This window comes from Podarcis erhardii (assembly GCF_964252035.2).
Source record: "Podarcis erhardii genome assembly, chromosome: Z".
NCBI lineage: Eukaryota > Metazoa > Chordata > Lepidosauria > Squamata > Lacertidae > Podarcis > Podarcis erhardii.
The window spans coordinates 531,422-543,675 of NC_138504.1; the positions used below are offsets into that span (position 1 = coordinate 531,422).

The following is a 12,254-nucleotide window of genomic DNA, read 5'->3' on the forward strand; positions in this document are numbered from 1 at the left end:
GATTGGGCACTACAACTCCCATCATAACTAGCTCACAGGACTGGCGGTCAGGGAGGATGGGAGTTGTAGTCCCCAAACAGCTGGAGGGCCAGCTGGCTTCTCTGCCGTGTGATTCCTGATTTCAGATTGATGCCCATTTATCCTTTGGCATAGAGTCTGGCCTGTTTGCCCAGTATAGGGAGCCGAAGGGCACTGCTGGCATTTGATGGCATACACAGTGATAGAAGATGAGCAATGAAATATGCCTGAGATGGGATCATGTTCTGATACCCGTGTCCATGTTAAGTCTGCTTTCTGTATTATTGTGGGTGAGGAGTTTTAGAACTATGAGCTTTTGATTTTTAGAGGCATCTCTGCACAAGGAGCAGGTTTGAATACTGTCGTACCAGCAAGTTTCTCCCCTCCTTTTTTTATTTATTTAGCCAAAAAAACATTACATATATAATATGTATATATTACATATCCAACAAAAGAAGGAAAGATAGAAAAAAAGAAAAATGAAAGAAAAAGAAACTAGAAATGAAACAGTATCCAATAAACTTCTCTGTAAGGAATGCAAGCCATCCTTTCTCCTATTAGTTATTTCTTACAGGTTTTTATAATTATAACATTTCCTCTTATGACTTCAGGCTCGACTCCCTAATTCGTATCTTGACTTCCTTCCCCACCCACCAGTGGTTCCTAATAAATCATATTTTGTTTGTCTGTTTTCTCTTAGTAAGTCTATGGATTGCCTGTGGTATGTTAGGCTACGCCAAGCCAAGAGAAGTACTGAGAAGACCTTTTTTCATGTAGTTTATAAAAACAACTCATTCTCTCTTTATTCTCACATTTGAGTGATTTCTTATTGATTCTGTAAGTTGAGCTAGTTCTAGATACTCGCTAAGTTTTAAGAGCCATTCTTCTTTTGTCGGCAATATGTTGTTTTTCCAGGGTTTTGTAATCATGATCCTGGCGGCCCCAGTCGCATATAGAAGAGTGACTAGTGGGGTGCCACAGGGTTCTGTCTTGGGCCCGGTCTTATTCAACATCTTTATCAACGACTTGGATGATGGACTCAAGGGCATCCTGATCAAATTTGCAGATGACACCAAACTGGGAGGGGTGGCTAACACCCCAGAGGACAGGATCACACTTCAAAACGACCTTGACAGATTAGAGAACTGGGCCAAAACAAACAAGATGAATTTTAACAGGGAGAAATGTAAAGTATTGCACTTGGGCAAAAAAAAATGAGAGGCACAAATACAAGATGGGTGACACCTGGCTTGAGAGCAGTACATGTGAAAAGGATCTAGGAGTCTTGGTTGACCACAAACTTGACATGAGCCAACTGTGTGACGCGGCAGCTAAAAAAGCCAATGCAATTCTGGGCTGCATCAATAGGAGTATAGCATCTAGATCAAGGGAAGTAATAGTGCCACTGTATTCTGCTCTGGTCAGACCTCACCTGGAGTACTGTGTCCAGTTCTGGGCACCACAGTTCAAGAAGGACACGGACAAACTGGAACGTGTCCAGAGGAGGGCAACCAAAATGGTCAAAGGCCTGGAAACGATGCCTTATGAGGAACGGCTAAGGGAGCTGGGCATGTTTAGCCTGGAGAAGAGGAGGTTAAGGGGTGATATGATAGCCATGTTCAAATATATAAAAGGATGTCACATAGAGGAGGGAGAAAGGTTGTTTTCTGCTGCTCCAGAGAAGCGGACACGGAGCAATGGTTCCAAACTACAAGAAAAAAGATTCCACCTAAACATTAGGAGGAACTTCCTGACAGTGAGAGCTGTTTGACAGTGGAATTTGCTGCCAAGGAGTGTGGTGGAGTCTCCTTCTTTGGAGGTCTTTAAGCAGAGGCTTGACAACCATATGTCAGGAGTACTCTGATGGTGTTTCCTGCTTGGCAGGGGGTTGGACTCGATGGCCCTTGTGGTCTCTTCCAACTCTATGATTCTATGATTCTTTTTATTGTCCTTTGGAATGTCCATTGTGAAAATTCCAATTAAAAATAATTCTGGTTTTTTTGACATGATATACGAAGAAATTTTAAAAAATGATGAGACATACCAGCAAGTCTTGCATGAAGCCTGCCGCCGGAAATACATTGTGGATTTTCGCTGTAATAACTGTGATTGTGGTCTTTTTTACAGTCGCTGTAGCCCAGGTGTTAGCAGAAGAAAGAAGAAGCCAAAGTGGTGCTAGTCCTGTTCCACTCCAATCTCCAGCTGGTATGAAATCTTCAACCAGGCCAGGTAAAATTCTTGCTTTAATAAGAAAAAAAAAATTCCATTCCTGTGGCTACCTTGGTTGTGGCTCTTCGCATCCTTCCGCTTTTTAGTTCACGAATCTGTGCTGCTACTTTTTAAGTTGCATATTCTCCTTATCAAAAGAGTCCCATTTTGACATACTTCAAAAGCTCGGTAGGAATTGGTCTACTTGGGCCAGTGAAGATGCTGTTTTTGTTTTGCAAAGCAGGAAATGACCACATGGGTAAGCAACCTAAGGCCTGGGGGCCGGATCCAGCCCAGTGGCCTTCTCAATCCAGCCCGCAGATGGTCCAGGAATCAGCGTGTTTTTACATGAGTAGAATGTGTGCTTTTATTTAAAATGCACCTCTGGGTTATTGGTGGGGCCTGCCTGGTGTTTTGACATGAGTAGAATGTGTGCTTTGATTTAAAATGCATCTCTTTTTTTGTGGGGCATAGGAATTAGTTCAATTTTTTCCTCCAAAATCTAGTCCGGCCCCCAACAAGGTCTGAGAGACAGTGGACCGGCCCCCTGCTGAAAAGGTTTGCTGACCCCTGCATTTACTTTTCTCTTAAAATAATCTTTATTATACATCAGTTTACATAGTGCTTAACAAATATGATACAATACATTACATACATTACAAACACTGCAAACACCTAAATGCGTCCCAAACGCCGCCCTACGACTAGAAGCGGGCTTATACAGCATCAAAGCCAAAGTATGGATAAGAACCTTATGCACTTGGCTAAGACTTAACAACTCGCCGGTTGGACTACTTCCCCTGATGCTTCTTGACAAATTCCAATCTAGTTGGTTGAAGGGCACTCTCAGAAAACTGGCCACATATGGTCTCTCCCCAGAATATTTATTAAGTTTAGAAAGGGGAAGGGCCAAGAACATAATCAAAGAAAGACTCAAGGACATTGAAGCCCAAAATGACTTGAATCAACTTCCCATAACTTATAAACTCCTATTCAATTCCCAAAGGCCCCATCTAGCAAACTATCTCAAAGTTCTACACAACGCTAAACACCGATGGGCATTTTCCAGGGCCCGCTTTAACGCTCTACCTTCAGCTCTCCTAGAGGGAAGATACAACAAAATACCGATTGAACAAAGATTATGTCCCTGTAACAGCAACGAAATCGAAACCATCGGGCATGTCATCTTACATTGCCCATTATATCGAGACTCAAGAAAAGAGCTGATCGAGCCGATTCTGAGGAAAATACCCCATAGTACAGAAACACCTATATCAGACACCTCTTAGCCGACAAAGAGCCCGAAACCATCAGGCCTGTGGCAAAGTACTGTTACATTGCAACAAGAATAAGACGAGCAATGATGTCAGCAACGGAGTTCAAATTGTAAACATCAAAGGAACGATAATAAACAGTAGTGACATTTGAACTGAATTTTTTAAACCTTAAAAGCCAAAACCTGGTTATAAATATAAGTACCAATTCTGTGAATTGGCCATATCTCCACTGCTATTTGTAGCACAATACTACTTATAATGTCATTTTTATAAATTGCTTTCTGGTCATTGACCGTATTAAAGGTATTTATTTATTTTTACATATAATACATACCCAACACACCTACAAATCCTACGTGAACACCACAAATATTTGACTTCCAACGCTTCTCTTTGTACTTTGTTGCCAGTCTTACCTCTACCAGACATGGCCCAACTTGCCCCTCCAGCTGTTTGGGGACATCATCCCTAGCTAACAGGACCAGTGCTCAGGGATAATGGGAATTGTAGTCCCCAAACAGCTGGAGGGCCACATTTGGCCATGCCTGAGTTAATATCTTGACCCTGCTCCACTGAAAAGCATTGGGTGTTCAGTAGGACGATTCATTAAAAAACTCTATTTTGAAAATGCCTGCTCCAAACGTCTTATCTTACTACACTAGGAATTATATGGCTATATCTGATGCGGGTGGCGCTGTGGATAAAACCTCAGCGCCTAGGACTTCCGTGTGCTGTGCTGGTGCTGGCTTGCCAGATGCAGCTTCGTCACACTGGCCACGTGACCCGGAAGTGTCTTCGGACAGCGCTGGCTCCTGGCCTCTTGAGCGAGATGAGCGTGCAACCCTAGAGTTGGACACGACTGGCCCGTACGGGCAGGGGTACCTTTATCTGAAATTTCATATATATCAGTTAATATCTTGACCCTGCTCCATGAAAATAGCTGTTTACTTGGCCATTTTCCTATGTCGTGAAGGCTGAAATGTCAATTCAACGGAGCAGGGTCAAGATATTAACTGATACATTTTGTATATTTCAAATATACACCTGGACTTGTTTTGATTAATTTCTACAGGAGACTTTGTGGTTTTTTGTCATAATTAGGAAAAATGGTAATAATCGCATATAAAAGAAACAGTATACAAGAAGTAAATAGGATAAAGGAAGTCTTTTATTTTTATCTTATGTTTCTTTGTGTAAGGGGATAGAAGTTTAATTTTGATAATTAAATTGTCAACGGTGGTGGGTTTGTATGTACAAGTTTTTGTGGGCTGTGTTGTAAATAAAGTATTTAATATTTTTTTTAAAGTTATTAACGATATGCACAAAATTTCAGATACAGCTGTATAACCCTTACTGTAGTAAGATAAGACCTTTGGAGCAGGCATCTTCAAAAAAGAGCTTTTTATGAACCACCCTAATTCTGATGTTAACCAGCATCCCTGCACATCAGGCTGGAGTTGCACTCCTGGGAAAAGAAAATTGCGCCCATTGGTCACTTGTTCCTCCAGAAATCTCAGCCCTGTAACCAGTTCAACTTTGCCGTCCTTTCCAGTGATCGATGGTTCCACTTTGAGAACAGAAGAGAGGCAAAGGCTGGCCAGGGAACGGAGAGAAGAGCGTGAGAAGCAGCAAGGTAGGCATATATTTAAAAGTATGGATAAAAAATGCAGCCTGTTGCATTTGTGTGGCAGACAAGGTGGATCTGATTTCAATCAAATCAATTTAAATCACTAGTCAGTCAGACCTGATTTAAATCACTAGTCAGTAAGACTTGATTCAAATCAATTTATTTTACAGAAAGGTTCAGCCTTGCTGGCATCCTCTTAATCTGGACAAGCAGAGGAAGGTTTCATTTTTGGAAGAATAAATTTTCAGAGTGGTTTTGACAGTTCTATCAAACATGACTGATTTGGTTCTAATCTTAGAAATACATTGAGAGATAATGATGAAATGATGGTGAAGTTTAATAAATTAACTGCTTCTATTTGGACAGCTTTTCTGCTATACTCGATTGGAAGGAGAAAAAGACGCATTCCCTTCATAACCATTTAAACAATTTATTTACCTAAAACAATAGCATCATGGCATCTATGATGTGTTTAACTGATGTGTTAACTGATGTGTTTAAACAATTTTTTTAAAAAAAGTCTTAGTTTTAGCACACATGAAAAACTTAAAAGAAATCCTTATTTCCTGGTAAATAATTGCCTTTGGACTAGAATGTCACTTAAATAGAAAATCTTTAGAAAGATTTTTCCTCCAAAAGCATTTTATTTTAAAAATCTGATTTACATTTTTTAAAAAATCTGATTTAAATAAAAAAAAAATCCAATTTAAATTTTAAAAAAATGATTTAAATTTTTAAAATCCAATTTTTTAAAATTTTATTTTTTTAAAATCACTGATTTTTATCCACCCTGGTTGAAATTTGCAGCTGCCAAAGAAACTCAGATATTGGAAAAGGAGAAGAAGGCCAAGCTCCAGTATGAGAAACAAATGGAGGAGAGGCAGAGACGACTGAAGGAACAGAAGTTGAAGGAGCAACAAAGGAGAGTAGCAGTAGAGGAAAAGCGGAAACAGAAGCTGGAGGAGGACAAGGTATTGTAGAGCTGGCCAAACTTGGCCCTCCAGTTGTAGTTTCAAAACAGCTGGAGGGCCAAGTTGGGCCATGCCTGCATTAGAGAGACACTATGATAGTGGCACTGGTTATAGCTGTCTTAATTGTCTTTTAGAGTATAAGGCAGGGGTGTCCAACCGGCTACCCACAATTTATTGCAATTTCTCACACTTTCCGTTTTATTTTTGTTTTAATTTTTAAAAATCTTTATTAAACATTCAAACATTACATACATAAAAATACAATGTAACCTGTATACAAACTCCATGTACAAACTCCATATACAAACTTTGCTAAGAAAGGAAAAAAAGGAAAAGGAAAAAATAGAAGAATAGTAATAATAGTAATAATAATAATAATATATTATTTCTCCCCCACCCATCTGGCTGGGTTTTCCCAGCTACTCTGGGTGGCTCCCAACAGAATTATTATTATTATTATTATTATTTAAAATTTATACCCTGCCCATCTGGCTGGGTTCCCCCAACCACTCTGGGCGACTTCCAACAGAATACAGTGGTGCCCCGCAAGACGAACGCCTCGCAAGACGGAAAACCCGCTAGACGAAAGGGTTTTCCGTTTTGGAGGTGCTTCGCAAAACGAATTTCCCTATGGGCTTCCTTCGCAAGACGAAAGCCCATAGGGAAATCTCCGAGACAGCGGGTAAGCGCAGCGCGTCTTCCCCACTGTCCTCGGACCTCCTCTGAAGGCTGGCGGTGGGGCGGAGAGACCTCCTCCCGCCGCCAGCCTTGGGATGGCTGCTCCGAAGGCTGTCGGTGGGGCGGAGAGACCTCCTCCCGCCGCCAGCCTTCGGAAAGCTGCTCCGAAGGCTGGCGGTGGGGCGGAGAGACCACCTCCCGCCGCCAGCCTTCGGAAGGCTGCTCCGAAGGCTGGCGGTGGGGCAGAGAGACCTTTTCCCTGCGCCAGCCTTGGGATGGCTGCTCCGAAGGCTGGTGATGGGGCAGAAAGACCTCCTCCCGCCGCCAGCCTTTGGAAGGCTGCTCCGAAGGCTGGCGGTGGGGCGGAGAGACCTTCTCCCCACGCCAGCCTTGGGATGGCTGCTCCGAAGGCTGGCGGTGGGGTGGAGAGACCTTCTCCCCGCGCCAGCCCTCGGATGACTGTCCTGAAGACTTGCGGTGGGAGGAGGGTTTTCCTTCCCACCGCCAACTTTCAGAATGCTGTTCTGAATGTTGGCGTGGGGAGGAAAAACCCTCCTCCCACCGCAAGCCCCGGGAACAGAGGAGAAGCGCTGCGCGCCTTCCCCTCTGTTCCCGTACCTGTCCTGAAGGCTTGCGGTGGGGAGAAAAGCCCTTCTCCGCACCGCCAGCCTGGCAAGCGGTCTCCATAGGAACGCATTAATTGATTTTCAATGCATTCCTATGGGAAACCGTGCTTCGCAAGACGAAAAACTCGCAATAAGAAAAAACTTGCGGAACGAATTAATTTCGTCTTGCGAGGCACCACTGTATTAAAATACGGATCAAGGATGAAATCAGTAAAACAGACTTCTGCTTATTCTCATACCATATTTCAATTTGTAATTTTACACACAGTGTCTTTTTGCGATTTCTTAGTTCTTATCAAAAGGTCCTTTTATTTGTCACCTGTCAGTTACAAGAGTTAATCTATGTCTGCCAGAAGTTTTTTGTTATCCCCATCAGTATTCAAATATTCTTTCAATACTACCCATTCTTTATTCACCTTCTATGTCGAGTATCCTCGAAGTCTCCCTGTCATTTTTGCCACTTGTATATATTCTACCATTTGGGCCTGCCAATTGGTTTTTGTGGGAATATTTTCACTTTTCCAATTCCTCACCACTCAAATTCTGGCTGCTGTTGGTGCATACATGAAGAGTGGTCTAACCTTTTTCTTAATTTCTGTGGCATGATTCCTAATAGGAGGGCCTCCGGTTTTTTTGTAAATGGGAATAAGGGACAACTTGGCATAAGGGACAACTTGGAAGGGGTCACAGTGCCCACAATCATCCCTTCATTGCATCTCGTTTGTGTGTGTGTGTGTGTGTGTGTGTGTGTGTGTGTAAAATTAATCAAGAAAAAAAAACAAGAAAGAAATACGAAAAACAAAATCCATATACACAAAAATAAAAAAACTATCATTTACACCCTTGTGGCTTCCCTCCAGCGCAACCCGACATCTTGTATGTTATAAATGCTTTAACATTGTGTCTTGTAGGAATCAATGTAAAGCCATTACAGTGGTACCTCGGGTTAAGTACTTAATTCGTTCCGGAGGTCTGTTCTTAACCTGAAACTGTTCTTAACCTGAAGCACCACTTTAGCTAATGGGGCCTCCTGCTGCTGCCGCGCCGCCAGAGCACGATTTCTGTTCTCATCCTGAAGCACTATTTCTGGGTTAGCGGAGTCTGTAACCTGAAGCGTATGTAACCTGAAGCGTATGTAACCCGAGGTACCACTGTATTAATTTTGCCTTAGTTCCGAACATCTTGACATGCTTATTCTATGCATATCAATATGTTATCCTTAGAACAGTGTTTTTTCATATTAACAGGTTGGTCATTGCATCCCTTAAAAATATGTAGAAGTGGTTGCAGTTACAACGCTCCGTTAATCATTCCATTCGGACTGATTCAGTTCACAACTAGTGAATTTGGAAGATGTTTTGCTTTTGTGTGTGTGTGTGTGTATGTGTATTGGGTTTGACAATTTAATCAACATAACATAAATCACAGAAAAAACAAAATAAAAAAAATTCTTCCAGTAGCACCTTAAAGACCAACTAAGTTAGTTCTTGGTATGAGCTTTCGTGTGCATGCACACTTCTTCAGATACACTGAAACAGAAGTCACCAGACCCTTCTATATAGTGAGAAGGTGGGGAGGGGTATTACTCAGAAGGGTGGTGGGAATGGGTGATTGGCAGATAGCTGTGATGAGCCTGTTGACGATTCTTAACGACTGCAATAGGTCTTACAGGAAAAAGCAAGGGGTGAAAAGGTGAAAAATGGCTTTGTCATGTATAATGAGATAAGAATCCAATGTCTTTGTTCAGACCAGGTCTCTCCATGGTTTTAAGTTTGGTAATAAGTTGCAATTCAGCAGCTTCTCTTTCCAGTCTATTTCTGAAATTCCTTTGTAATAGAACAGCTACTTTGAGATCTTGTATAGAATGTCCTGGGAGATTGAAGTGTTCTCCTACTGGTTTCTCTGTCTTGTGATTCCTGATGTCCGATTTATGTCCGTTTATTCTTTGGCGTAAGGTTTGGCCTGTTTGTCCAATATAGAGAGCTGAAGGACACTGTTGGCATTTGATGGCATACACAATGTTAGACGATGAGCAATTAAATAGTCCCGAGATGGTATGTGTGATGTTGTTGGGGCCAGTAATGGTGTTGTCCGGGTGTATGTGGCAGCAAAGTTGGCATCTGGGTTTATTGCAGGCTCTGGTGCCAGTGTCCGTGTTAAGTCTGGTTATAGTATTATTGTGGGTTAGGAGTTGTTTAAGATTGGGTGGCTGTCTGTAGGCAATGAAAGGTCTTCCTCCCAGAGCTTGAGAAAGAGAACTGTCATTGTCCAGGAGAGGTTGTAGATCTCTGATGATGCACTGAACTGTTTTAACTTGGGAGCTGTATGTGATGACTAGAGGTGTCCTGTTATTTTCTTTTTTGGGTCTGTCTTGCAGCAAGTTCTCTCTGGGTATCAGTCTGGCTCTGTTGATCTGTTGTCTAACTTCATCTGCTGGGTATTTTAGTTCTAAAAAGGTTTGCTGTAGATCTCTTAGGTGAGAGTCTCTGTCTGTAGAATTGGAACAGATGCGGCTGTAACGTAGTGCCTGGCTATATACAATGGACTGTTTGGTATGTTTGGGATGGTAGCTAGAGGCATGTAGATATGTTTGTCGGTCAGTTGGTTTACGGTATAAGGTGGTGTCTATGCGCCCATCCTGTATTTTTATAGTAGTGTCCAAAAAATGTATTTCTTGCATAGATTGATTCATTGTTAGGTTGATGGTGGGGTGAAAATCATTGAATTTCTGGTGGAAGGTGTCCAGGGTCTGTTGACCATGTGTCCAGATGATAAAAATATCGTCAATGTATCGCAGGTACAAGAGAGGTTTGAGTGGGTAGGAGTTTAGGAAACGTTGTTCTAAATCCGCCATGAAGATGTTGGCATACTGTGGGGCCATGCGGGTGCCCATTGCTGTGCCGCTGATCTGAAGGAACAGGTCATCACCGAATTTGAAGTTGTTGTGGGTAAGGACAAATTGGCAGAGTTTGGTAGCAAAGTCCGCTGTGGTTTTATCTGAAATGGTGTTCCTTATAGCTTGTAAACCATCGTTGTGTGGGATGTTGGTATACAGAGATTCCACATCCATAGTAGCTAGTATAGTATTGTTAGGAAGATTATTTAAAGATTGTATTTTCCTCAGAAAATCTGTGGTGTCACGTACATAGCTGGGAGCACTGATGGCATATGGTTTCAGAACAGAGTCCATATAACCGGAGACACCCACTGTAATAGTGCCAATACCTGACATGATGGGGCGTCCTGGATTTCCTGGTTTGTGTATTTTAGGTAGAAGATAGAAAGTTCCTGGTCGAGGTTCTGTTGGTGTGTTTGTGAGGATCTGTTCTTGAATGTGTGTGGGTAGCTCCTTAACAATCTTGTTCAGTTCTTTTTTGTATTCTTGTGTGGGGTCTGAGTCCAATTTTATGTAAAAGGCGGTATTGGAAAGTTGTCTGTGAGCCTCCTGAATGTAGTCAGTTTTGTTCATGATGACGACAGCTCCACCTTTGTCCGCTTCTTTAATTATAATGTCTGGGTTGTTTCTGAGATTATCTATGGCTCTCCTTTCAGCATGGTTTAGATTTTGTTGTAAGCGATGGTGTTTTCTGGTCACATCTGTTTGGATTCTGTGGCGGAAGCAGTCAATGTACAAGTCCAGTGTGGTATTGCGTCCATCAGGAGGGGTCCATGTGGAGTCCCTTTTTGTGTAACACTTTTTCGGTGGTAGTTGGTGGTCAGTGTTCTGTTGGGAGGGTGGTTGTTGTTCTCCAGTGGGTTGAGAGGTGTTGTGTTGTGAAGTTGTTGCTTGTTCTGCTTTGTCTTGTTGTTGTGTGTGTTGAAAATACTCCTTCAGGCGTAAACGGCGGAAAAATGCTTCCAAGTACCCACAGAACTGAATCATGTGTGGGGATTTGGCAGGGCAGAATGACAGTCCACGTGAAAGGACTGATTCCTCAGCTGGGCTGAGTGCTTGCTGTGAGAGATTGACAATATTGTTGATCTTGTTTTGATTAGTAGCCTGTAGGTTGGAAAGGTTAGAGAGTTTCTTGTTTTTCTGTTTTTTCAGTAGCTCCAGTTGAGAGTGGTAAATGTTTTGTTTTTCCTTTTGGAACTCTTGCCAAGCTTGGTGGTTCCTGATAGAGTTGTCCAATACAAGGAGTTCCTCCTTTATTAGCTTCTGTTTAGAGTAGAGAACGCTGATCAGATGTTTGAGCAGCTTCTTAGAGAAAGTGCTGCATAGTTTTCTTGCATATTCAGTGGGATACGTGGATTGTAGAGGGTTCTTAATTCTAAGACCCTTGGGTATAATGTCCAGGTTCTTGCATTTAGTAAGAAAGAAGATATCAGTCTGTACCTGTGCAAGTTTCTTGGTGAGGTTGATGGACTTCCATTTCATGCGGCTCAATGTGGTGCCTTCCATAGTTCCAGTTACAGATAGGTAGCCGTGTTGGTCTGCCATAGTCAAAACAAAATAAAAAATTTGGACAAACAGGCCAAACCTTACGCCAGAGAATAAACGGACATAAATCGGACATCAGGAATCACAAGACATAAATCATAAATCACAGAAAGAAATAAACATATTTCCCTTTCTGCCAACCCAACTTCCCCTTCTGATTCTTTCTAATCTTTTATCCTTCTGCCTATTTTAAACAAGATTAGTTTAAAATATGCAGAATGAGAAAATATTAGAAAGAATATTTCTAATTTCTAAGAATAATATCATTCCCCTTTACCCAAATCCTCTATTTTTTTCAAAAAAAATATACCAAGCCATTAAAATCCTATATTATGCTTGTTTATATATATATAGATATATAGATATATAGATATATAGATATCTTTATTAAACATTCAACACTTATTT

The 12,254-nt window shown here is 41.7% G+C and overlaps 1 protein-coding gene across 1 annotated transcript in view; it reads left to right on the forward strand.

Moving 5' to 3' along the window:
• The window catches only part of LOC309333324 (uncharacterized protein), a 61,215-nt gene that overhangs the window by 7,352 nt on the left and 41,609 nt on the right, over window positions 1–12,254 (forward strand). The window contains exons 2-5 of the mRNA XM_081846696.1: window positions 2,146–2,247; window positions 5,056–5,136; window positions 5,938–6,106; window positions 8,317–8,324. Of these exons, the coding sequence (XP_081702822.1) occupies window positions 2,146–2,247; window positions 5,056–5,136; window positions 5,938–6,106; window positions 8,317–8,324 (360 nt within the window). The remainder of the gene's footprint in view (window positions 1–2,145; window positions 2,248–5,055; window positions 5,137–5,937; window positions 6,107–8,316; window positions 8,325–12,254) is intronic.